The following is a 27,944-nucleotide window of genomic DNA, read 5'->3' on the forward strand; positions in this document are numbered from 1 at the left end:
TTACACTGCATATGACAAGCTTTAAAAAAAGAATCAGTTCACTGGCAGAAAATATGTTGTAAAAAATACACCATGACACTATTTAAAAATTCACTGTTATTATACAGTCAGGTAAAGCAAAAGAACATGTAATTCTGGTACAAACAATAAGATTATTATTATTATTATTATTATTATTATTATTATTATTATTATTATTATGTCATCATTATCATTATCGTTAGTACTAGTATTCAAATGGAACAGTAATAGATTATATAAACATATAAACAGCATTTAGATCCCCAGCTATTTATTTAATAAAAGTATCTTGCTTAATAAATAGCTGGAAGCTGGCAGGATCGGTGCTAGACACAATACTCTGTGCCCCTATCTCTCTGTGATTTCCGCAACATGCATTTCTAATATTATTTTGTAAACCAATATTTTTTCCACCAGCCGTTTGCAAGACACTCGAAGTGTGACGTTATGGTCAGTGACAGCTGAGAAGGGTGTAGAGAAGCAAGGTTTGGCTGATGACACCGAGCGCTGCCTCTCTATATTTGTCAGCAACTGTCATTTACTGCTGCCACATCAGGAATTGCAGGGGAGCGGAGGTCTCGGGCTAAGTTTACTTTAAATAGCTTCAACTGTGCTGACTGCAAATGTTCAGGGGACTGGCTGCAAAACCAGCGTCTTCATTATAAGGTAAAGTGAAGTTTATATACACACACTGTATAATACATTTGAGCTATTATTTATTGTATATGGTTTAAACTTTAAAGGGTAATTTAGCTAAACAGGAACATTGTTGAAAACCGTATGATTTAATAGTACATGCATGACCAACTGCAAATGTTTCCTTTGAACCCTAGAGCTAAAGAAAACTCAAAAGACTGTCAAATTTAATGGTTACAAACAATGGGCCTGTGAGTCTTCATTGTCATCATTGTAAAATAGCATATGGCCATGTATATAAAATACTATCATAACAGTTATATCCTCTAAGCATCCAAGCTGCAACCCAAAATAACAGTAAAACTGCAGAGAACGTTTTGTGGGTAAAATTGTATTAGTGTGTGCAGTACAATGTTTTGCAGAGTGTCATTTACTTTATAACTGAATAAGTAATTTTATATATTTAAACTCATTTTAAATGCTAGAAATAACCCTGGCCTGGCAGGTAGATTTAATATTTGGGTTCACGATGACTTACTTTCCTCTTTATAACCCCTCTGTGTTTATGACAGATTTTATTTTTGAATGGTTGTATACCCTCTCTATACTGTACTTCCCTCTGCTGTGCGTGCAGGTATATTAATTTATAACTACACTTTATATTCAGGACTCAATCAAGACTGAGGAATAAATTACTTGTGTTGACATCACTCCTGATCTGGGGTATTTATCATCATGTCAAACGAAGACGTGGAAACCGTCCCTCCCAGTTCCTCCCCAGCGATGCTGGATGAGACCACCAAAGAGTATTTGTTCAGCACAAACGAGGGGACCCTGAGTAAGGCCTCTGCAGAAGCACAGGTCCCCACAGCACACCTAGACATAGGGCCTGAAGGGCTCAGCTTCTACAACATGGACCTCTACGAGTCACAGGAAAGATTGGATATCTTCACCGAGGAGCTGCCTTCCAGCAGGACAGAGGATGAGCAGTTTGAAGCGATGGAGGATTCCAACGAAGGCCGCCCAAGAATGGAGGAGGAAGAGTATGACCTTTACACGGCCGAAGTGAGCGAGATGGCAAGGCAGTATGGGATCTGGGACGACAAAGAGGATATGGAAATGGGGTTTCAAACCCAGGAGCCCTTTGTGATGGTCACGCAGAAACAGGAGCCTGCCATCCAAAACATCAAGACTTGGGGTGAAGAGCCTGTCAAGGGTGAACCCAAGGACAGAGGTGCTGTGGAGAAGAGAGGCAGCATTCATAAAACACCTGCGGTTGATGAAGGCGGTTCAATGGAAACTCACGAGCCTTGCTATCCCTCAGAGGAGGATGAGCTCCAATCACACGAGCAGCATGTTGGACAAAGACAATATAGTGAAGAGGCCTTCGAGGAGGAGGAGTGGGAGGAGGAGGATTCACAGCCGATGAAGGCTTCCCGTGAAGATACTCATATTGGGGAGTTTGTCGGCTTCTCTGCACAAACCCAAGATCTTACCATGTATACGGACAACCCTGAAGACTGGTTCAGAGCGAACGAGCACGCACATGACGTGGAGGAGGAACAGCCAGGAGCACAGGCAGGTGAAGAGGATGAAATCCCAGATGTATTCTGCATGGAGTGTAGAATCGCAATCAGAGCCTTTGACAAGGTGTTCGGGTCTCACAAGGACCATCAAGTCACTAAACTGTCAATCGCCGCAGAAGACACTAAGGTGAGGTTTTATTTATTGCTCCAGAATTTGGACAGGGATTGCTAAGATGGACTAAAAAGAAACTTGGACGAAACTAAAGTTAGACCCTTATTTATTTTGTGTCATACTACTGATGGAGAGTAGTGTATGCTATTAATGCTGTGTTGTATACACTTTTTGTCCTCTTCATTTTTTTTAGGTTGAAATTCATAAAACTATGTGCAAGTTAGAAGAACAAATAGCCCAAATGGAAAATTTTGCAAGCCACCTGGAGGAGATTTTCATTACTGTTGAGGTAATAACTGATTGCAATATTATTTTACTTTACTTTCTGTATGCAACTTACTAATTGTATTTATTTACTTTTAGTATTTCTAGAAATCATGTTATTAAGTATTATGTATTAGTAGATTTCATTGAAATGCGCTGTATTTCTTAGTAGCTACTGAAGCCCTTGTCCTGGCTGTGCTTGGTGAATTATATGAAACTCTTATGCTTCTTCAGGAAAATTTTGGGAGACAAGAACAAAACTTGGAGCAGCATTATAATGAGGTCATTCAGACCCTCACCCAGAGATATGAGGAAAAGACCTCGGGACTGGAGGACGAAAAAAAACAGAAACTGGAGAAATTGTATAGCCAGCTGGTGAACTGTGGGAAAACCCTGGATATTTCAAAGGATCTGTTAGAAGCTGCTCAGGAGATTTGCAGAAATGAAGACAAACTTGCCTTCCTTCAGGTATAGAAGTATGTTGCTGTTGAAAAGTTTGTACTCCTGTTTGTATAACAATAATAACAGGCAGTAACTTAAATGATGATTGAAGCATTTGTTCTTATTCAAATCTGTGGATGAATTGAACTTAGTTATCGTAGCTGTGTCTTCAGTGTTCAGATTCCACACATTTACATTTACACACTACAAACCATGAGGTTCCACGTGATCTCCACTGCCATACTCTATAACATACAGCAGCAACAAGATAAGGCAAGACCTGAGGTCCCGCCAGGACTGAAAGTTGCACTACCCCCAGTAATATTTTAACCAATTAGTTTGCTTTTCTGTTTACAGGCTGCTGTACCCACTGTTGCAAGGTAACGTAAGGACATTCTTGTCTATGCAGTTTACTTTAGACACTTCCAGCTATTACTATTAACATCATAACATAACACAGACATGAAATGATAAGGCACTTCTACAGCTCCCTGCATGTTACTGATGGAAACTGACAAGCATAACAAGAAAGGGCCAGAAACCCTCATAAGAAATTCTACAGTGCATGTAAGTTGACTGGATCAAAGGGCTGTTTGAGAGTTGTCCTGCCAGCATAATTCATCCATAACTTAAAGACCGTAAAGCCTGATAAAAGCATTAACATTTACGTGTGTGTGTGTGTTTTATTCAGACATTGTGCTTTATGTGACAACCATAGGAATCGATCTTTATAATGAGCTTTTTACTTGGTTAGGATTGTGTGTGTGTGAATTGATTTTACACTATAGCATGCTGAATCTCTGGCTTTGCATGGTGTGCAGTGCACTTGTATTCTATACTATACAGGTCTAACAATTGTATATTTAAAAAATAATAGGATAGAAGAATACACTGCCTCCGATCCAGACCTCAAGTTATCAACATCCTTGGAATTTGAAAATGATGCTATTGATTTTTCTGATGTCAGACAGATGATGGATTCCATTAACATCGTTCCAGGTTAGCTTTAATTTACCTTCACCTGGTAGAATGATTAACTCTGTATGGAAGTTTTTTTTCTTCGGATCAGAAGCACTATTATGCACATCATGTCTGATATGTCTGATCATGTCTTTTATAGGGTTATAATACGCTGGTAATTTTACAAAACTAGAACCAAACAGCTGAGTAATATAATCCGACTTCTCTTAAACCCTCTTAAAGTATTTGCTTCTCATTTTCTAACTCTTAACATTGTTTTTCTCGTTTAAAAACAATAGGAGTTCAATATGTCCCTAAGCTTTGCACTTTCCACAGTATGAGCTACAGCAAGAATCTGGTGACTTTCCTGAACTAGTAACACCAGCCTAACATTGCAGTTCATTTGACTAATTCAAAATGTATATCCCTGTAATTGCTAAAGCTGAAGTCAGGGGTAAAGTCATTTGAACAATGAGTGACCAGCCCCTCTCCTTTGTCTGCATTCAGAGTGTTTGTGAATCCGATGGGAGAAACGGCCTTGACCTTGTATGACTTGGTAAACGTTCCTCTAGTGTTGAGAGTCTGTGAAGAGTCACGTTCTTATCCCTCCAGCAGTAAGCACAGCAAGATCAAAACAGCCAAGCTGGCAGCTTTTGTAGAAATTCAGTGCCAGGGATGTTCTATCTGCATTCAGCAAGAAATGAATTGCAATACAATGTTTAATGTGACAAGCCTTCAGAAGACGTTTAATTCAGAGCTCCTCTGAAAGATTAAAGCTTCACATCGGTTCCTTCGAGTCAATCTTTATTAGCCATTCATAACAATTTTCCAGCATTTCTCGGTAAATTCATCAAAGTAATTACAATTTCATATCAGGGATTGCTCAAACACACCATTCATATTTCATATTGATGGTATAGATATGTGCATTGCACTTTCTTAAAGTCATGCATGCTTTCTTAAAGAGATATGTACATGAACACCAGAAATCTTGTTTTAGGGAACTGGAAGAGACTGTCCCTTGTAAGAACACCGATAGCCCCTGGGCAGAATGAAATCGTTTCTTGAGTAACCTCAGCTGCAACAGCATCACCTGGTTAATAAATTCATTTTACAAAACATTCTGAAACCATTTTAGCATTACACACCACACTTCAGTGCAAAGTGTTTCGATGTTACCAGTGGCCAATGAGCTAATATTCCACGCCATGTATTCTAGCAGGGTTCGAGCAGCTATTTGGGTTATACAAAGAAAAGCGACTGTGCTTATTGTTAATAAAAGGTGCCACACACAGTTAATTAAAAGTTTTCTGTCACTTTACAGCTCCATCTGCTCCAGTGATAAACCCCCAGACTCCGAATTCTGCCACCAGTACTTCAGTGCGGGTGTGCTGGAGCTTGTTCTCGGACGACACTGTGGAGTATTATGAGCTGTATTACAAACCTGTGCTGGAAGGCACCACAGCTGACGAGAATGAAGAGCATGACGGTAACACTCGTATTTCTTTTTTTCATCCCAGATCTTCACTATAATCCTACAGATTGTATGGGTTAGCTGCGAAGAACAGATCTTCAGTCGGGAAACTCCTGCAATAGATTACTCACTAAAGCTTACACTAGGCAACATTACTACATTCATTGGCCTTTCAAGGCAGATAAGTGTAGAGGCTTACCATCGGGAAGCCATGGGCAGGGGGGTATTATTGTTGTGATATACTGAAATAGGGTTAGATGGAATTGTGCTGCTTCTCCGCTGACTTTTCCATTGCAAACCCAATCTGGATATAATAAATATATAAATAACGGTTTAAAATGTGATATGATGTGAACCTTTGTATTTATTCCCAGCATCGATGGTTAAGGTGAAAGAAACGTATTGCACTGTGTTGAATTTAGTTCCGAACACACAGTACGAGTTCTGGGTGACTGCATTGAACACCACTGGCATCAGCCCTGCCAGTGAAAGAGCAGTCTACATGACTGGTAAGTGTCTTTTTAAGAGAGTTCAGTGCTTCACAGGTTACATTGATTTTTTACTTCAACTCTCAACAACGTAAGACCATGCATTATGTTGGTTTTTTATCATGTCATTAAAGTAGCAATAGGTTTACTGCTCTGTCCTCAAAGAAATCCCCTCAGTAAATTAATCTTTGAACTTTTAATCGTTATTAATATTAATCGATATATATATATATATATATATATATATATATATATATATATCATAATATATATATATCTATATATTCTCTCTCTATATTTGTTCTTATAATGGCTGGTGCGCTTGTTTCTCTCTAGTGCCGTCACCTCCGGTTATCAAGAAGAAAGTGTGCAGAAGCTGTCCGAACGCAGCATTAATTCGCTGGGAGTCGGGTAATACAAACCCAGTGGACTCTTACACAGTGGAACTCGGAGAAATAAGCAGAGAGAGGAGCGAGACAGCTGTCACAGAGTATGTATTGAAAGTACTACAAAAGCAATTAAGCAACAATATGGTGACCGGACATACAATAAAATACAGGCAGCTGCTTTTTTAATAAAGAGTTTTACAATTACAAGAATGCTCCACTCTTGTCACAAATAATGCCAGGCAGTTATCACTGGAACTGGGATATAGACAGTAATCATCCTGAGTCACAACCAAGACAAAATGTAGTTTCGTTCCTTTAAAAGAATGTAAATTGTTGCTTAATTGTGCCAAAGATATTTTGATTCTTTGCTTCTTTTTTTTTTTTTTTTTTAACTTCGCTTCTGGATCCTGATTTTTCAAATACAGTATGTCAGTATTAGTGCTGCTTCTTGGTACCGAACCGTTTCCTGTGCTCCAGCCTGCATGGTCTGATTGCACCCAGAATGGAGCACAGGAAGTCATTCGGTACCAGCAGTGTTGTTTGAAATGTGTGCTCCTTTAAGTGAAACATTCTAATGAATCCCCTCTCCCACTGAGCTGCTTGCCACCATACTTCAGGGTGTCTTTGGAGATCATTTTTAGTTCCTGGGGTGGAATGCATTCAGAGCATAGCTGTAATATCAGATTGCGTGTTGACGCAGTAATGCTATTTATAGAGCTGGTGCAGCATGGCTCCACCAGTCATAATGTTTACTTGTTATTTTTTATTTCATGTTTAAGCAATTCATTTTCCAATCTTTCAGATCCATAGTTGGAATCCCTACATATGAATCAATAATTCAGTTGCTGTCAGGACGGAGCTACCTAATCTATGTAAGAGCTGTTAATATAGGCGGACCTAGCGAAAGAAGTGACCCTGTCATCATTTATACAACAGGTGGTATTTTTTTTCTTGCTTTACTCTTTACCAAATACTGTACTTCTGTATGTAAAATAGATCTGCAATATGCATTACAATAGCCCAATGCTATGCACTTTCTTCCCTTGGTTGGTTGCCCCTTGGTAGATTTGGCTGCTGTCTGCTTTTAATGATCTGATACAATTAATAAATTACCTGTTGTTTATTTCAAACACAGCTTATTGCATGGTGCATGCTGGGACTAGAAGAAAGGTTTGGAAAGATTGCTCATCAGCCCTCTTGGTTAAAGAAGCTCGTTCTAACATGCCATCCAGTAACCAATAAGCTAGCATTTAGTTTGCTGCGTTCTCACAATGCCTAAATATTTCATTTTTGGCCGTCGCCTACAGGTACAAATTCCCATCTTACAGACTTTTCTTTTGTACCTTCAAATTCCAGGCACTTTGTTCCATCTGAATGAGGAAACTGCACACCCCTCCCTTGCCATTTCAGAGGACGGATTCACCATGTTCTATGGGGATGAATATACAGAATTAAATGACATCACCCTCAGTGATAACGCGTTCTCCAGGTAGGCTAGCTCAAAGGTAACGATCATTATAGATCTCACACAGTATATTGTTTTTTCTTTATTTTTCTAATTTTGGTGAATTTAGTGCTCATGACAATGACACTGGCTCCAGGACAGCGAGACAACTGACCTATTTTACTATCCCACCCACAATTATTGTGTAATATTACTGTAAAAGAAAAAGCTATTTCAGTAACAAGTAAACACATTCATAACAGTGCATCAAGACAAATTACATGACCATTCACAGTAGCTGGAATACAAATGAATCAATTAGGTGCAAGAATATAGCCTTCGTTAACTCGATTAATAAGAGGCCAGGAATATGTGACAGGTCTTCCTCGAAACTTTTTTTTTTTTTGCAGATGTGTGGCCATAATGGGCGAGTTAATACCAATTAGAGGGAAGCATTATTGGGAAGTAGAAGTGGAAGAACACACAGAATACCGGATCGGTGTGGCGTACGAAGACACACAGAGAAATGGATACCTTGGTGCAAACAACACCTCCTGGTGCATGAGGCACGTCATGACCCCATCAAGGTAAGCCACAAGAAGCAAGACTGCCACAGACCATTAAACATATGGGGAAACAAAGTGAACTATTGTTGTATTGAATAAACTAGATACCATACCAGATGATGTCATAAAATTAGTCTAAATGGTTACTTTACTAAAACTAGAAATACCTGACAGAACAGCTTCCTGGATCCTGCTTTGTGACATCAGTTGGAAACCACACAACGGTCAATATTGCCACACACACTATATTTTTTTTTACATTACATATATATATATATATATATATATATATATATAATATATATATATATATATATATATATATATATACATACACACACACAGTAGTCCATTGTATGTATATATTGTTTTACTTTTTTTCCCCCCCCCCACTCCAGGCACAAATATGAATTTTTGCACAATGGATCAACTCCAGATATCCGAATTACAATGCACCCGAAGCGCATTGGAGTGTCTCTAGACTACGAAACAGGGAAACTTGCGTTTTTTAACACAGATCTTTCACAGCATATCTACACATACAAGTGTCACTTTCTGCACTACGTACACCCTTGTTTTGCATTAGAGAAGCCTGGAGCTCTGACTGTGCACAATGGCATTGAAGCTCCTGAATACATTACATTCTCATGAACAGGCTCATTGGAAAGTGATGCATTTAAACAGGATATTTAATACTAGCTATTTCAAATTCCCACAATGCTCTAGCCAGTCTTGTATGATGTAATGTGGTGAACATAGCAAAGCTAATACTTATGGCATAAATGCCTACTTTATAACACTAGCTTACTTTAACATCGCAATGTAAAATGTTTGCCGCTTTATTATTTACCATCAACATGATTTCAGCTTTCAAACGCCTCTGAAAAACATCTGTAGTCAAGAATGTAATGCCAAGATTTATTGTACTTGTAAAGATTTTGCAAATAAAAGCATTTATTCAGCATCCTACATCGTAGAAATGCTTTACACATTTGATATGCATTCTACATTGTAACCAATGCTTTATCCTGGCAGCACAAAGCTAGGTAAAGGCTACCGCCAGGTGTCCAAATCCCAAGCTTTCTTTACACAACTAGTAAACCTTTTGAAAAACCAAAGATTAACAGCACTCAAATAAAAAAAGTTCACACACAAAAACTGTTAAATATTTTATTACAATATTCCATAGGAACAAGCTTAGTTATTTCATATAAGGCTATTGTTTCACTGAAAATCACAGCACAGAAGGGACAAATAAGACAAGTGTTGGTGCATTTTAAATGCAGTTGTCATCTGCCAAAACAAAAAAAAGAGGGGGTTTCTATTTTACAAGAAAATAAAACCCCACCACTATTTCTAAAAGCCTACAGGTTAAAGAAAGGAAAAATTGAAATTAAGTTGATTTACTTATTCCTAGTATTAAGAGCCATGCCTCACTATTGGTGTAAAGATATCTTCCAACACCTGCATCTTGAAGAGTAGTACTTTACTGGAAAGGCATCTTACTGCCAAGAAAGCGGTCTTCCTCTTCATCTGAAGAGTCCCCACTATAAGGGACTAACCCACTGCCATCCCCACCAGTTTTCTGCTTCTTCATGAAAGCAGCTGGATCTTGGCTACCTGTAAAAAGCAAAGCAGAAAGAAAAGACCATACGGGTGCCCCAAACAGCACATTAGTCGCAGAAAGTGTTCAATCCACAGCCAGCAGTCATTCATGGAATATGAAATATCAGCACAAATCCATGACAGGCAGGTCCAGAAGAAGCACATGTGAAGAGAACACAAAGGGGAAAGAAGAGAAACATGTACAAGAAAAACAAGGGTTAGTTTCCAGTGGAGGGTTGTTCGCCAATTCTCTGAAAAGTTTAATTTCTCATTGATAACAGTTACAAAACCATAGACTTTGAAGGGAGGGAAAAAAAAAAAAGACAAAAGTGAATGGGTTTGATTATAGAAATGCATACCAAGTGTAGCCTTGGAGTAGCCCTGTGTCTTTTGCCTTTTGCGTGTTATTCCAGTAGTTGGTGGAGGGGGAGGGGGCATCAACAGCCTACACGGGAACAAGAGAACACAACTTTAATCAATTAAATCCTAAACCCCCCCCCATTTTTCATGCTCAATAAGAGACTGGTCTTGCACAACACAGTGTGGCCATTAAGGAGCTGATCCACTGCACGCTCTGTCAGTACACATCTCGTTAATTCAAATAAAATGTAACAATGAGCTTCATGTCACAAAACTACAAACCTTTCCAATTCTTCGCCGTCTTCATTCTTGCTTGTAGAGGACACCTTTTCTGTCTTCGCGGTAGTGTCTGAAGTAAAATTATTGGGGTGAATGGGCCCATGCTAAGAGCAAAAATTACAGGTTAAATTGATACTACAAAAGACAGCACCACTAGCAATAAAAATACATCTAAAAATGTAAAGTGTCTCAACCTGGCATCCAGAAGTTGTTTCATTGGTTTTGTCTGAGAAGTGTCTTTTTGGACTGCTTGGACGTGGTGGGCTGGAAGAGGACACATCTGAAGAGGGGCAGTAACTAGTTGGAATGTCCTAGAGACAGTAAAGAACAGGCATTCATTTGAGCTTTCACATTTTACAATACACAACACATTTGTAAGGCAAGACTATCTGTACAAGCCCACACTGGTCCAGTTATTTCATAATGAATATAGGTTAATGGAACGCTGTATATGCAGAACACTGTTCCAGGATGTCACCTTAATGTTTCACAAGACGTCTGAAGCGTGAAGACTATTTAGAAACCTGGACCGAAACTCATTCATTAAAAGAAATACTGAAATCTACCTGCGTTAGATAAGAAGGTTGCTTCCTTGGACACACTGGATACTGAACCATTGCCTGAGAAGATTGAGGGGTTGATGAAATGTTAGAGTGACTGTGTGGACCATTTGAACTACTCCAATAACCACTGGATGCTGGATATGCAGAATAGTCTCCCATGTAACCAGTGGATGAGTAATTATACCAGGATGACTGGCTACAATAACTGTTACTAGGAGGGTATCCCAGGGAAGATGGATAAGCTGAAATACAAGTATAAAAACTCATTAAAAATAAATAGCAACCCACAGAAACACACAAACGGTAAAAGCTGGCATTAATGATATTGTCCAAGGCTCTCCTGCAACACTCAGTATGTAGGTGTATTGAAATATAATTAATGCATCTTCGAATTTAGGGGTTTTCTCCCTCAATAACATTTCAAAGTTTACCTTGTGATGATCCCCCTGCAGTATACATTGAAAGCAGCCTGGAATGTTCTGACCGCACCTATTAAAATAACAAAACAAGCATGGAACTTCACTCATCCTTAGCTATGGCTGCAAGCACAAAATTAGAGCCATCAGCAAGATCTCTATAACCCACATGCACAGATTGTAGTGAAACATATGTATGGATGCTGGCCACCATTATATTACCCAGCAGGAATATGGATCCCCAGCAGTGAAAAATGCAGCCAATATATCTGGGAAAATATAGCAATTGGATAATGTCAGCAGGTGCAGTCCACCCCAGCCCAGTGCTCAAGGGCAGATTGTTCTCACTGCTGGATTGCTCTAGGAGGTGGGTATCAGTGAAAGATGCTGATTCTTCGCCAGATTCACTTTCTTTAACCTCCAATAGCTACAGAATGATTACTGTCACTCCCATTTCACTTTCTTCCAACTTAAATAAATGTAAAACTTACCGTTTCTAACAAGCTTTCACAGAGCTTCTTTGCTGCTTCCAAACCTACTGCTGTTGGATGGCTAAACAAACAAACAAATGAAATCCAGAATTTGAATTCCAGGTCATTCTGACTATTAACTTCTTTCATTGAGCTTCTCTTAACTGCAGTACACCCCAAGCTTTCACTAGACAGCAGGCTGTTCTCAGGACTATTTTACACTAGGAGTTGGGGGGGGGGGGGGGGGGGATGCGTGGTCAGTGAGAGCTACCAATTCTGATAGTTTCAATTTCTTAAAACATCCCAATTTTACACATGAAACAAGTGCCTACAGATTGCACAGTTTACAGTATTTAAATAATCTATAAATAATAATTTGTAATTATTTTAAAATGTAGAAGTTAACCACTGAATCAGACATTGGGCAGTTAAGTCAACTGGTCTAACAAACAATCATTTTGAACAAACTTCACACCCCATTCTAAATCCACAATTCAAAGTTACAGTAAAGAATTCCTACAAACAGACCGGCCTACCTGATGTACAGGTACAAGGGCTCAAAAGACTCCCGCTTCGACGCCTGCTCCATATACCCAGAGCCTTTCCCTCTAAGGAACACTCTAGCGCCAGTCTCAGTCTGGATGTGGTGCAAGTAGGAACCACCAGGACCTTCAATTTTCTCATTAACGTTGAAAGAAGGCACAGTCTGGTGCAAACCTACAAAGAGTTTTGCATGCACAAAATGCTGAAAGAAGAGACAATTTTTAGGTCTAAAGTGCACTTCCACGTTAAGTTTATAAGCCTATTTAATTTAAGCACAATTTCATACAATCAAAATACAGGCTTTCCTTAAGTGGGTTCAGACTACAATAAACTAAGCTCTACCTGCCTTAACAGAATTTCAGTCTATGACTGAACATAACAACCCCATTCAACTAGATAATGAAAACTGACTGTCAAGTAATGGTAGCACCAAGTCAATTTATTTTAAAAGTGTCAGCAGGAGCAGTAAACCCTAAACCTATTGCTCAAGGGCAGGGTGTTCTCACTGCTGGATTGCTCTAGGAGGTGGGTATCAGTGAAAGATGCTGATTCTTCACTAGCTTCACTTTTTAACCTCCAAAGATTAGATAATATACACATAACTGAGCATGTAAACAGTCACGCAGTACAGCAAGAAATCCACAATGGATCAACGGTGATCTAAAAACCTACCCCTGCATGAGAGTGGGCATGTGCAGCAGGCTTGCTTGGTTGGTTATAGATGGGAACAGCAGGTGCAACAGCTTGTGGCTGCGCTAATTCAGTTCTCAAGACATCTTCTGAAATAATTTCCTTAATGCAGACCACTGCCTCTGCAAAGAAACAAATCCTGGTTACACCAATACATTTTACACACTGGGGTGAAGGAAGGCTAAGAGACGTCACAACACAGCAGCAAACAACTAAACACAGCATGTGGTCCATGCAGGTTGCATAGAAGCCATTTTGTCACTTCCAGTGTCACATAGGAGTTGTAACAGTACAGAACAGAACAATGAATTTGTATCATATGCAAAACAGTCTAGAAACTACTGAGCCAGCAGCTGCAGTACAGCCTAAGTTATCACTAACTAGTCCAGAAAGTGCTTACCCATTATGAACAAAATGAAACAACTTACTGTTAACCTCTTCCTGTGTCTTGCCTTGAACATGCAAATACAAAGGCCTGTCCCTAAAAACAAAAGCAAGCACATTAGTCTCCCCTGGCATGGATATAAAACACTGCAGGTATCCAGTGAACTACAGTTACATGAAAAGACCTTTAAGACAGCAAAACATTTAGACAGGACACGCGCTGCTGTTAAACAAATATTTATATAAATTAAAGATACATACGTTCCTTTGGCATGTGCTTTTTCTGCGTTGGTCATGTAGTAACCCTTTGTTGAGACAGTAGCGCCACTGTACTGGTGTATCTATCATGAAAGACACACAGCTTTAGTGACACAATGGCAAGAAAAAAGTTACATTCATTCCCAAATTCCACCTCATTCTTTATGAATACTTACTTTATCCTGAGTCTGTCCTTTTGTCAGGAAGTTTCTGCAGTTTACTGGGACGTCATTAATGTCCAATTCTGTAACCAAGTTATCAGTGTTGAAAACTGTTCCGACCTGTAGGTTCTGAAATAAACGTTTAAAATATTCATTACAGATTCAACTGAAAACTATACTATTCAAACACCACACAGTGCCAAGAACACAATCACCTTTTCTTTATTAATAAAGAAAAAGTAGGAAGTTTGTAAAGTAAGTCAAACTACATTTCAAAGTATAAAGACCTGTCTCAACTCTACATTCTAATATAGGGGGTAGCATCAGCAGATCCTGTGAAACTTCATAGACACCAGGACAACAGAACTCCTCTTCGCTGTATTCGTTTACATGTGAACCATCATTACAATAAACTGGTATAAAAAGAAAATTCATTGCAAGTTATTTTGTGCTTATATATTATATTCTGACACAAAGAATCCCTTTCTGTAAAGGGACAAAGCTCTACTTAAATGCTGTTCATGGTAACATGTTTCTAAAGCTGTGCATCTGCTTTGTCTGATTTGATGATGCATTTTCCCCTCACCAGGTATTACAGCATCTCAAAGTGTCCATCCTTGCATACATTACCTTTTCTGGCAGTGTCTGTGGTGTTTTCAGCTTCCCCTTGGCCAACAGCATAGCATTAATCTTGGCTGCCATTGCAGTGGCTGCCTCCACTGCACCACTTTGCGAGGAGCTGTGCCCCCCTATTGAAGTATTCGGGACTGGGGCTGTCGACAATGCTCTGTCCATGTTACTCGGCAATGACACGGCTGTTCCCAAATTCCCCAGGTTATTGGGCAAATAAGCATGTGTGCCTATAGAATGCAAGGAACCGACAGGCAATGAACCTGCGTGTGAAAAGCTTCCAAAGCCTTGGAGCATGCTTGCTGTAGTACTTGGCTGATCCCATTGAACACGGCACCTAAAAAGACAAACATGAAGCAATTATATTTCAAAATCGTGTTATTTTTAAAACGTTGATCTGTACCCAACTGCGGAGAGCCGGTGGCAAACATACTTCTTGTAAGACAATGCGAGTATAACACTGTTTGTAGAACAAGTAGGTCAAACACTACGGTGGAAAGCAAATGGACCTGTTCTGGGCTCTACATTTTAATATAGGAGGATAGTATCAGCAGAACCAGTTCACTTCATAGGTTCCACTTTCTTTGTCCTCCAGAAGTGAAACAGCGTGCCAGAAACGTTCAATTACATACCGCACATATATAAACCACACACCTGTTATGAGACCATCACATTGTGCTCCATATGAGCAAAGACAACCAAGTATCACAATGCAAAACACCTACAAGCGCCACACTTAGATCATACGCTGTACCATTAAATGCTTGGCTATCACATCGAGCTGAAAACAATCAGTTTCAGCAGGAAAAATACCCATGCCACCAATTACAACGTTTAACCTAACGAGAAAGGCCTATAAAGAGGTCGACTGCCTCGACAAAAAAAAAGTTCAGTTATCCAAGTAGTTTTTAAATCCTATATAAAAAACGAGGAGAAATAAAACGCAGCGCCGTCTGTCTTTGCATAGCAAGACAAGCCTGGGCCTAGATGAGCATTTCGTAACCAATGCCTTGGTCTAAACGCATCCAGCATCCACCAGCATGTAAATAAATAACTGTTTGAATCCCAACACGTACACTCTTTTCAGGATTACTTAATCATTAAAATATCGCAACTTCTGCCAGTCTTTTCTATAAAAAGCATGCAAGTGTGCACATCCAAAAATACCGGATCTGCTTGGATTCGGCCCTCCAGATGTCTATGCAGGAAACCAATTCACGCGTGTTGTTAGGAGGTTTCATTTTCAAACATAAACGACTTACGATTTCTGTTGAGCAACGCCAGAAGCCATTTGTTCTTGCACAATATATCGTTTTTTTTTAAATAAATAAAACTACACACAAAATAAAATGGTCAGCTTGATCACTCCACTGCCTCCTCCAAAACTCCTGCCATCAATGTGTAACGCCCGAATAGGCACAACGCCTTTTATGACGTAAAATACAAAGCACGCTTTAGAAATATAGCGCCCTCTACAGTTGAACTCCGGAATCGCACCCAAACTACTTGCTGAGTAAGATTCGCAAGCTCGCTAGAAATGTGCTCGTCTTGTCGATAGAAACATAGCTATTGAAAACTGTCATTAGATTACTTTCAATAGCTATATAAACAATCGAGGTACAGTTCACATGGCTCATTAAAACCCTTGCTATAACAAAGTTAGCGACAATTGTATCTCGTAAAACCTTCTAAAAACTGGAAATAATAACCAGGAAATTATTATTAATTACATTAATCAGACGATTTTATCCAGGGTGTGAACTATGCATTAACAGCTGCAGAATCACTTACAATAAGGCCAGGGATTTAAACCCGCGACGGCCTGGTATCAAGTCTTTCTCTTTAACCAGTGGCATTTTTAATAACGAATAATATCTTGAAATGAGCACACACTGCTGCATATACAGACGTGTTTAATATGTAACTAGCACTTGTTTTCGTTGTTATCTGACATTAACATTGCTGTCCTTCCGATACAGAAAGATTCACTTGACATTGCGATCTCTGTCCAGCAGGTGGAAGCATTGCATAGGCCTGTATGCTTGGATGAAATGGATAGGATATTTTATTGTGGCAAAAAGAATGAGAACAATGAACAATGGGAGTACTGTAGTTAACGCTGGCTCTGTAAAAGCAGAATGTTAAAATGAGAATGAAAACACTGAAAGCACATCCCACCAGAGATGACAGTGTGTGTCCAGCAGGTAGAGACATATCACAGAGACGGGGTGCTTGGCCGCCATATTAAAACATGTGGGGAGACTATTCGAAGCAGTGGATTATCCAGAAAGTCAACATTTGCATTCTTCCCTTAGATAACAAAAACACCTTTCCAATCAATAGTGTTAAAACAAATCCGCAAGCAAATCAATCGAGGGTAGGCGGGGAGGGGCATTAAATCATTTGCCAAGTCCAAGGATGTAATTGCTATTGACGATTGAGCCGGGCCCCAATTAACAAATCAGACCTCAATCTACAGCCCAGCCAATCAGCAGCCAGCTCAGGGACCCCTCCAGGCAGGAAATTCATTTTTTGTACCTTTCATCCCCTTTACCAGATAACTGCCTCTCAACGATACCAAGAGATTGGTTTTGATGTTATATCTGTACAAGAAGACGTATATGCTTCAAATGTGTTTTTTGTATTTCTGTGAAAGGCGATATGGAGAGCATCGGAGACTGAACTCTAAATGGGGAAGGCAAAGCTCAGGGAAGGCTTCAGTACCTGTGAATGGGGAGGGACTCAAGCTCTCTGTCTCTTTCTTTCTTGACCGCACACAGCATGTAGCAAACAGTTAATCTCAGACAAGGGACATATTGAGGTGCTTGGCTGGGTCTGTAAATACAGTGTACTTATTGAGGTTCTGAGGGTGCTATTGCTCTTGAATTATAACAGAAAATACGCCTACGTTCTCTTGCGGCCTCATGCATATCTCTGGTTGTTTGTGAAGATCATGCTTGCAGACATCAGTCCGGTAATTAGCTGGGTCTCACTGACAGGCAGTCTCCTTGTGTCCGCCTCTGATCCATTAAAACCTGCAGTCCCTTGTGTGAGGCTCCAGCCAGCCTCTCTAATTGGGGTGAACCACGCAGAGGCACTGCCACTGGCATCACTGTTCTGGGCTCAGGGGATTTCTTTTTGTGATATCTCACACTTCATCTTATAAGCCTCCATCTCGGCACATCTCTGCTAGTCCAGTGGCAGCAGGTCATGACAATTTAATGAGAGTGTTTATATAGAAAAATGTAGACATCAGTATGGTTTACAGTTACTCAATACAGGGAGCATTCTCATCACTGAGCCACTCAAACCCATTCAATTCCACACTGCAGCCCAGCATTCTCATCACTGAGCCACTCAATCCCATTCAATTCCACACTGCAGCCCAGCATTCTCATCACCGAGCCACTCAAACCCATTCAATTCCACACTGCAGCCCAGCATTCTCATCACCGAGCCACTCAAACCCATTCAATTCCACACTGCAGCCCAGCATTCTCATCATTGAGCCACTCAAACCCATTCAATTCCACACTGCAGCCCAGCATTCTCATCACTGAGCCACTCAAACCCATTCAATTCCACACTGCAGCCCAGCATTCTCATCACCGAGCCACTCAAACCCATTCAATTCCACACTGCAGCCCAGCATTCTCATCACCGAGCCACTCAAACCCATTCAATTCCACACTGCAGCCCAGCATTCTCATCACCGAGCCACTCAAACCCATTCAATTCCACACTGCAGCCCAGCATTCTCATCACCGAGCCACTCAAACCCATTCAATTCCACACTGCAGCCCAGCATTCTCATCACCGAGCCACTCAAACCCATTCAATTCCACACTGCAGCCCAGCATTCTCATCACCGAGCCACTCAAACCCATTCAATTCCACACTGCAGCCCAGCATTCTCATCACCGAGCCACTCAAACCCATTCAATTCCACACTGCAGCCCAGCATTCTCATCACTGAGCCACTCAAACCCATTCAATTCCACACTGCAGCCCAGCATTCTCATCACCGAGCCACTCAAACCCATTCAATTCCACACTGCAGCCCAGCATTCTCATCACCGAGCCACTCAAACCCATTCAATTCCACACTGCAGCCCAGCATTCTCATCACCGAGCCACTCAAACCCATTCAATTCCACACTGCAGCCCAGCATTCTCATCACCGAGCCACTCAAACCCATTCAATTCCACACTGCAGCCCAGCATTCTCATCACCGAGCCACTCAAACCCATTCAATTCCACACTGCAGCCCAGCATTCTCATCACCGAGCCACTCAAACCCATTCAATTCCACACTGCAGCCCAGCATTCTCATCACCGAGCCACTCAAACCCATTCAATTCCACACTGCAGCCCAGCATTCTCATCACTGAGCCACTCAAACCCATTCAATTCCACACTGCAGCCCAGCATTCTCATCACCGAGCCACTCAAACCCACTTCCTTCCACTCTGCAGCACAGCACTCTAACTACTGAGCTTCCTCCAGATTCTAAGCTCTCCAAAACTGCGAACCACAATAATTCAGACTAAAACATTTTTATTTGTAGTGATTCACTCGTCAGTGTTTCAAGTTATTAAGAATAAGAGTGTGTTAATGTGAAGTGAAATGAGCCAGTCTGAATGTCAATTAATGAACTGGGGAGAGCAATCGCTCTTCAAGATCACGCCAAAGAGACAAAAGAAAATCAATCAAGACATTGCAGACAGCCAGCCCGGCTTCTTGATACTATGCTGGCCTCAACATGGGGCAGGACCACCACCATCATTATGACACCATCTCATTATGACGTCACATCAAAGGTGATGACTTCAATGAAGGTGATGAATTAGCAAGGGCACTTGTTGAGTTGTATTGCATACCATCCTGTGGGTATGAGTTGACCGAACTGGTGAAATAATAGAAAGGATATACAGTAGGACTGTGGTATACTATCTCTGATATAAGGGTGAAACGATCCATCAGGAAACATATGTAGTGGAGTATATCTGTCAAGCCCCCATATGAACCACATTGCATTTGAGCTTTAAATTCTACATGGGAAACAAAAAGAAAAACCCCATTCAGTATGGATGATTGGTATTCTGGAGTCGTGCTGGCTGTGTTATTAATCCAGGAACCAGCAGCGTGGGTGAGAATTACATCACAGCACTATCTATCTCCATCTCTCTCTCTCCCTTTTTCTCTCCATCTCTCTCTCTCTCTGAACTCATAATGTTTTTTCTTTCTTTTTTTGAATGCCCCAAGGAGTTTCGAAGACAGTCGATGAAATGCCCTATTGAACTATAGAAGCGGTTGCTTTAATAGCTGATCAGTTTGAATAGGCCTGCTGTGTTTGTTTGTTTTTAATTCATGTGGTCATGAAACTTGTCATGTTCCTTAGGTCCACTTTGTTTGACTCCTCTGGGAGTTATTAACCCTGCCTGTCAATCTGAGATTACTGAGCCATTGGAATCTACTGGTTAGACTGGCTAACTAGTGAGTGTTAACTAATTAGAATGAGAGGGGGTTCAGCAGAGGGAAGCAGTGAGTATTACTGGAACTCTCCATGAAGGCTTACCCAGCCGAGTTTAAGAACCAGCAATGCTTTCATAAACAAACAGGCTGGGCTAAACTCAAAGAACATTAAAACCACTTCTAAAGCTCTTTTCATTCACTGTGAAGACCAGTATCTTACAGATTCTTATCAGGAACATTGCACTAGCCCTGCTGAAAGATTTGCACTAAATAATAATCTGTAACTAATAATAATAATCTGTAATTTAACTTAATCTGTGTTCAACATGAACCTACCTCTGCACATGTTCTCAATAGCTGTATGGCCAGTTTGGTCATTAAGCAATCTATGAGTCTCTGGTGAAAAAGCAATCTATGAGTCTCTGGTGAAAAAACAATCGATGAGTCTGGTGATTTCTTTGGTTCAATAGTCATTTTAAAAATCAATGGATCTTCACTCCCTTGTAATTGTGACACATGTGAATTCGGCACAGTTCCAGTAGAGGTTAGTCTGCTGTTCAGTGAGCAATGTGCCGTGGTTATTATCTGACCTATAGATTGTCAAAGAAAATGTTTTCAAAATTAAATTGCTTCCATTTAACCCAATTTGTTGCAAACAGAACATTTATTGAATTCCAATCAATAAGGATGACCAGGACAGAAAATCATTAAAAGTGACCAAATGGTGTTTTCGTACAAGGCTCAAAGTCAGGTAGGTATTTGCTATGGGGTTTTAGAAATTGCACATATTGTGAGAAATCCATATCTGTGTAAAATGATGCATAAAAACAAAGCTTACAGTTCTGAGTTAACCCACTAAGTAAATCGAAAGTGCAGTAAACAATGGACATTCATATTCATGCAATAGATTAGTTTGCTGCTCTCATCTTAGAAATTATCTTTCCTGGAACCTGTGAATGGGTTTCCATTGCTGAAAGAGCTAAAGGGAGTCTGTATTTTTATGCAAGCAGATATTGTGTCACTCTTTTGGTGGATATTGACATAACCTTTAATTTAATTAATGACACTGAGGTTTGGTCTGCTAACTTGAAGACTATTGTATTGTCTCGCATCACCCAATCCAGTACAGTCCAAAGTGCTTATATGCAGAGGAGAAGTATTACCAGATCTCCGAACTGACATGAAGAACTGAAAACTTGTTTCATGCACAGATCCAGGGAAGGAAAACAAAAGAAACAATCAGAGTTGCAAATGAAAGTTTTTTTAAAAATGAAAAAAAAAAACAATTGAAAGTGGGCCATTTACAGCACTGCATGTGTCTCTACTGATCAGCCAGCCTCAGAACTGAGATAGGTGCAAAATGAAGCATGCTGAGGCTCTACAGAGAACTCCTCTTCATCATCATAAAGCCTACTGTCAGACCAGTGAACAACACACAGCCTAGAGCTTAATGAAGTAACTCTTAACCCTTCCTGTAAAGCTAACATACAATCAAATGAATCTGCAGCAGAGAGGAAAATGTTTTTTTTAAGTACCTCTTCATGGCCATTAATGTCTTGCTCTGCTGTTTCTTTTCAATAAGCATTTACAGTTTTAGTTCTTAGTAGAGCATTACCAAGTGTATAGAACCGAGGACTGGGAAGCAGTGTGGTCTAGTGTTTAGAGCTGAGAGACTGGGAAGCAGTGTGGTCTAGTGTTTAGAGCTGAGAGACTGGGAAGCAGTGTGGTCTAGTGTTTAGAGCTGAGGGACTGGGAGGAAGAATGGTCTAGTCATTAGAGCTAATGGACTGGGGCAGTATTTGGGCCAGTGCTTAGAGCTGAGGGACTGGGAAGTTGTGTGGTCTAGTGGTTAGACCTGAGGGACTAGGGATTCTGGTTGGTAGCTAAATAAATATTATTTGTTTGAGATAAACAGCAAAGTGCACTGGAATTAGAATATCATAGTCATTCTGCTAGAGAGAGAGTGAAACTAGAACTAACTTAAGGTAAGTGGGAAGAAATAGTAGATAGGCACCACATATGAGCACTATACAAACACAGCAGTGTGCTGCTCTTGCTTTCTTTATGAGAGAAGAGTGACCTACAGCAGTATTAAAAAAAACTATAAAGCAGAAGGGTGCCACAGAAACAGTAACACAGAGAGATGAGAGAGTGAAGCTCCCTCAGGCTGGCAGACAGAATCGAGGGCTTTCTGCTCCAGAGCCAAGAGGAGAATATGTAGGTCTTTCTGAGGGAGAGGAGAGAGGGAGCAGTAATAGTTGCAGTTTGTAGCATCCTGACACAAGGCCAGAGACACACAGTAGATGAGACAAATATCCCACTGTTTATTTCCCATCTGTCCTTTGGTCTTCTCGTATGCATTGTATCTTTGGCAATGCTTGTTCAGCTTGTCGTGCCAATAAAGGGTTTGAACTTGAGCTTGAGCTTGATGTTTGGTCTCTTTGGAAGAATCTAGTTTTTCCACTTTGCTGCCAGACACCCTGGCCATGGATAGCAAAAGATCAAATAAAACCAAAATGGAAGAAAATGCATTATTCCACACAATCGCTCTGGTAAAGCAATAGCACCTACATGCCAGAACTGTAACTGGATCTGTTTGAAGATGCCAGTCAATTAGTAACACAAGTGAAGACCAATTCAGCATTGCACCCTGTGTGTGATGCTAATTGAGCTTGGTTGTAGCACTTGCTCTGAGAGATCTACTGTTTTAATTGTTTGTTGTTGTCAACATAAGAGCTAATTTACTTGCTTAGCCAAGGCTATCATCCTTGCATACTACAGTGGTTAAGGAACGATAAGTAAATATTTTAAGTGCTTAAGTCGCTAAGCTGTGATTTTCCTTACTTGAGCTTGCTGTGGAAGCTGTAAGAACTCACAGAGACAAGAATGCAGCAAGCTTTTAAGCTGATTTGTGTTGAATATTACACCAGGACCACCATGTAAATTCAATGGGAAGAATAAGACTTCAGAGAGTTAAGGTGCGACAGCGGTCATAAAGGGTCGGTTTTAAATGGCTGCATAGCCACTGCGCAAAATTAGGACCAAGCTACAGGCTCAAACATACAACAAAAGCCAACAGTTGCAGATGGAGTAAGGACTCTCTTAAGCCATTGTAGACTGCGTGTTTTACACACGCATGTTTAAAAAACGTTCTTATTTTGGGTATGTGTTTAAAGTTCAAATCCCATTGACACACATAGACGAAAGCAAGCACTGTCAATTATGTACTATCCCAGATGGAAGAGAATGAAAGTATAAAACGTATACATATAAATCTAGGAGCCTTGGTATTTTACATCCAGCAGGACAAAGCTGTATTGCGCAGTATAATCTAGTGAAGCGATATGTCAAAATGTTAGTATTGCCAATTGTATTAAACTGTATATAGCAATAAACGGCGTAGAGAATAAAAGAAACCTCTGCATTTATAAGTCTTAGACACAGAGGCTAGGGCTACATAGCAGCAATACTTAGAACCTGAGATATCAATCATTTGGACATCGAGCACAAAGTGAACAGCAGAAGGTATTTTCCAAGAACTAATACTTAGTATACTTTGTGGCACAGTTTATTATTATTATTATTATTATTATTATTATTATTATTATTATTATTATTATTATTATTATTAGAAGTTGTAGTAGTAGTAGTATGTCTATTGATCCCCCCCCCCCCCCGTATTTAGTTTAGCCAATATTCGCGCAAAAACAACTATAAGTAATGAAGTATATAACACCCAGATAGGCTGTACATATGAAATTATGTACTTAATCGAAGCTTATGTCTAGAGTATTTCCTGGCTCAATAACAGGGAAGGCGTGAAATCAGTCAAAAAGTCCGACAGTAACTTTTATCAATTGCCTCTATTGCCTCTTCTGCAGGCATCTGAGCTGACCACGGTGTAGGCGTGGCTAGCCTCTTATAAAGGGTAGTCGGTACTGCACAGACACACACACAAAGAAAACTTCGATTCTACAGCGCTGTGGATGCAGAACATTCTCAATCGAGCTCCACGAGTTCTAAACTGCTGCTCGAACTGTTAGTCTGCTCAGATCGGAACCATGGAGAGCTCCGGAATGTTGCTCGCTCTGCTGTGTGCCAGCCTCTCCCTCGCCCTGTGCCAGGGGCAGTCGTCCCGGGAGGTGTCTGCCGAGGAGTACACTGTAAAGAAATCCCCTTCGTCCTCCGAGAAAGAACTGGTAAGTGCATGGCGGGTGTCTCCTTAAAAGTTAAAAAATACCCAGCCACCACTTTTCTTTCTTTGTTTAAAAATACTAATTAATATGATTGGAATCTTAAAGATATAAAGAACACATTTTCACAGTTTGTTAGTGGAGTTACACATGGTAGTTGGTTTTATATGCAGATAAATATGATAACCTCAATTTGCAGGGCTTGGAGTTTTTTTAATGGTATAATTAAAAAGAAAAAAACTGGAGCCTTATTTGCTTTGCGTTTGGTTTAACAACCTAACTCTGTATTCATTTATTTTTTGCCCACAGTGCGATTTTGCTTTGAAGAACATCGTGATAATGTTTGACTTGTTTGAAGAACGTAAACCCCACTTCGCGTATATAATACGGGTGTTTCGGTTTTTAACAACGAAGCAAGAAAACAATAATCAGATCCTAACTGCTAAAGAATCGTAGAGATACAGAACTTCCACTTGTTTTACAGACAGAATACATTATTTCAATTAAAAAAAAAAGTTCTGTAACGATTATGCTATTTGGTACTTCACAGGTAGAAGCAATGGAAGAACTTCTAGGAAAATTCCAGAGCAGATTCCCATCCTATGAGAAGAAAGCTGGAACCATCCCACTGGTAAGTTTCTTCAAAACGGTAACCTCTGTATTATATACCAGTTTTGTACGAGATATATTATTCGTTTAGACCTGTTGCAAGTTCTCTGTAAGTCAAAATTTCGTTCCTCGGTTGCCATAGCCATCTGGTCGGGGATCAAGAAGTGCGCGCGAGAGTTATATATTATGCAAATTATAAATGTGTTTTGTTATTTTTACTTTATATGATATTGCAACAGTCCCATTAAAAATAGGTTACCAGAACCAGCACTTCTTTTTGGCCGATAAATAAATACATACGCCCATTTCAATTTTAAAAACAAACAAACAAACAAACAAACAAAAAAACTTATGGAAATGAATCAAAAGTAAGAGGAGAAGAGCCTAACACAGCCTCTGAACAGCCTGTTGTTGCGGCTTCCCATTTTGCAGCAGGCACTTACAAAGAGCGAGCTAACACATACAGGCTGCCAGTGCATTGGAACACACAGACACCTTCAGTAAATGAACCTGCCCATTTCTATCATTCTTGATTAGACTTTGAGGGCAACTCAGAGGCTCTCTTCCCACCTCGCTATGACAGCGGTTTAGTTTTGAACCAAACGTCTTACATCGATTTCAATGTACTTAAGAATTTTCCTCTTGGTTACATGCTATCTCCATAAAGAACCAATAGGATTTTTTTATCATTATTAACATTATACATTAAAAAAAGCTAGGCTGAAATGTGAAAGAAAAGTAATCCATAATAATCAGTTAAAAGGTGATAAGTGGTAAACCCTTCCTCTATTTAAATAATTAGTCACAGCATTACCGCACTTAACAACATTATATTTTCATTTGGGAGTCAGTTAATTTGAACAAGGCATAAGCATCAAGCAATTATGAAAGTAAACTTCTTCAATAAACAGGGGAGTTCACAGCACAGCGCTTGCAGGCTGGTGATTCCAATTAATGGCGCTCGTTAAAGTCTACAGGTCAGGCGAGCAGCCCTGTGTCAAGCCAGCAATGTAATGCAGCGATGTAATGGATAATAATGTTAATTAGAGGGAGCAGTCTCCTCAATATAGAATGACTGCATGGTCTCCCCTTGCACCATCTTTATTAGACGAGCTTCAGAGACAGCCAGAGGTTGGCACCATGGTAATTACAGTGTCAGTTGTTTCTTCTCCTCAGAAGCACACTTGCTAATTTGTTGAAACTGTAGGGGTGAAGCTATATGCAAATGCTCTGAGCCGCCATGTTCATCTTCCGCTCTTCCAAAGTTAGAGTTTGGGATCTTCGATCTTCTATGTGCTCTGGAAAGCAATACCATCTGCAAATTAAAGACCGCAATTAAACACACCTGTTCAAAAAGGGAAGGGGCACCTTTCTGATACCAAAAATGTGCACATTTCCTTTCCATCCTTAATGCAATTTGGTTGATTTATAGGGGAACCTACATACTGCATTGTAACTTGTAATAACTTTGACCAGATAAAAACGATTCCTCTCTTTATGTGATGTTATAATGAAGCCTGATATACACCGGTTTCATTACCTGCTCTGGAGGTTACCTGACCGGTGCTCATCTTCTTCCTCCTCTCTCTGCAGTGTGATGTGGGAGACCGATGTGCAGTGAAGCAGGGTCCCAGGATTGGAAAGCTGTGTGACTGTGCCAGAGGGAGCACCTGCAACTCCTTCCTCCTCAAATGCATCTAAAGACCCCCCCTTCACCCCGGCAGCTATGATCGGCCACCAGAGCTGAGGGGCAGCGAAGGGCATCCCGTCACAGTGCCGGACAGCACCAGTCACCACCCCGTCCCAAATAAAACACCTAGACACCGCAATTCTGATGAATATGATACGCATTAATGATTGCACCCCTTTTACATTCCAGAAGTATTTTATGCTTTGTCTTTTTTTTTTTAATTAATTTTAGTTGTGATCTATTGGTGTGTTTTAGTGTAAAAAGGGGCTTTTGACCCTCCACATGAACTCCATACATGCATTTTATAGCTAAAAATAATAAATATATGTGTATGCATCTGCAATTGAATGTACATTTACCATTTGGCAAATAAATGTGTTGTTGAGCTCACATCTTGATGTCAGAAATGTGTTTATTTAATAATTTGTTACATTTTCTAATATAAGATTGTTTTAGGGACAGGGCTTTTACATAAATATCATACCTTATGCAAGTGAAAAACAAAACTTACTTTACAGTAATACAGTAATGAAAAGGAAATCTTGTACATTTAAACAGCAGCATAACAGAAAATGTGTCCCTAATCTATGTAACACTAATTAGTGCCTAAATGTAGTTTAATTAAAACCTGTCAAGTTGTTTCCAACAGATATTCTTCAAAAGTTAATTCAGTATCAATACTGTATAGATGGTTATACATGTACAAATGCCCACTGAACTGTCGATACTAGTGCATAAAAGGGCTGTTAAAACCTGATCGTTGAGTTTTAGTGACACATCCCTAGCACTCTAATAGGGAAGAGCATTTAACTGTAATTTCTGGAGTCAATGAATTCCAGGGATGGATCATATGGGTTTTAAAGATGGGGCATTTGGGATCTGTCTTGCAGAACTAGTATAAATGGAAAACATTGAGGGTTTACCAACATACACTGTACATTCTTTAAAGTTCTCGAATTGAAATTATTCAGTGGCAACATTTATATTTTGACATCCTAGTGGAATCTCAATGGCACAACCCTAACCCTAACCCTAACCCTAACCCTAACCCTAACCCTAACCCTAACCCTAACCCTAACCCTAACCCTAACCCTAACCCTAATCCAGTGCTGCAGGGTCAGTGCTCAATGCTGGTTTCAAATCTACTAGCTGGTAATGCTGAGATCCTATAATTGTTATGCTTCTTTTGGGACATAGAGGCACAAGAACAATTGTTCTGCAAATGAGGACGTGCTT

General features: G+C 40.1%; 3 protein-coding genes and 1 non-coding gene across 4 annotated transcripts; 2 read left to right on the top strand and 2 right to left on the bottom strand.

The window, feature by feature from the left end:
• Positions 1 to 509: 509 nt before the first annotated feature.
• On the top strand, positions 510 to 10,290 carry LOC121299135 (fibronectin type III and SPRY domain-containing protein 2). Its single transcript, XM_041226701.1, has 13 exons — positions 510 to 687; positions 1,325 to 2,370; positions 2,549 to 2,644; positions 2,854 to 3,087; positions 3,418 to 3,440; positions 3,938 to 4,059; positions 5,345 to 5,509; positions 5,869 to 6,003; positions 6,319 to 6,472; positions 7,174 to 7,307; positions 7,728 to 7,860; positions 8,226 to 8,402; positions 8,780 to 10,290. Exons 2-13 carry the CDS (start codon positions 1,393 to 1,395, stop codon positions 9,030 to 9,032), a joined length of 2,604 nt encoding a protein of 867 aa, XP_041082635.1. The 5' UTR covers positions 510 to 687; positions 1,325 to 1,392; the 3' UTR covers positions 9,033 to 10,290.
• LOC121298532 (KH homology domain-containing protein 4-like) lies at positions 9,868 to 16,150 on the bottom strand. The gene is made up of 14 exons (XM_041225658.1): positions 16,003 to 16,150; positions 14,741 to 15,077; positions 14,126 to 14,239; positions 13,953 to 14,032; positions 13,736 to 13,788; positions 13,290 to 13,429; positions 12,611 to 12,819; positions 12,096 to 12,156; positions 11,620 to 11,677; positions 11,192 to 11,430; positions 10,820 to 10,936; positions 10,629 to 10,729; positions 10,277 to 10,431; positions 9,868 to 10,001 (listed from the first exon to the last, which is right to left on the bottom strand). Exons 1-14 carry the CDS (start codon positions 16,029 to 16,031, stop codon positions 9,868 to 9,870), a joined length of 1,827 nt encoding a protein of 608 aa, XP_041081592.1. The 5' UTR covers positions 16,032 to 16,150.
• LOC121299419 lies at positions 15,199 to 15,335 on the bottom strand. Its single transcript, XR_005947416.1, has one exon.
• Positions 16,151 to 24,180: 8,030 nt separating the features above from the next.
• LOC121299292 (cocaine- and amphetamine-regulated transcript protein-like) lies at positions 24,181 to 27,098 on the top strand. The gene is made up of 3 exons (XM_041226970.1): positions 24,181 to 24,415; positions 24,960 to 25,040; positions 26,612 to 27,098. Exons 1-3 carry the CDS (start codon positions 24,278 to 24,280, stop codon positions 26,717 to 26,719), a joined length of 327 nt encoding a protein of 108 aa, XP_041082904.1. The 5' UTR covers positions 24,181 to 24,277; the 3' UTR covers positions 26,720 to 27,098.
• Positions 27,099 to 27,944: the final 846 nt, after the last annotated feature.

Source organism: Polyodon spathula, chromosome 24, assembly GCF_017654505.1.
Source record: "Polyodon spathula isolate WHYD16114869_AA chromosome 24, ASM1765450v1, whole genome shotgun sequence".
NCBI classification, from domain to species: Eukaryota; Metazoa; Chordata; class Actinopteri; order Acipenseriformes; family Polyodontidae; genus Polyodon; species Polyodon spathula.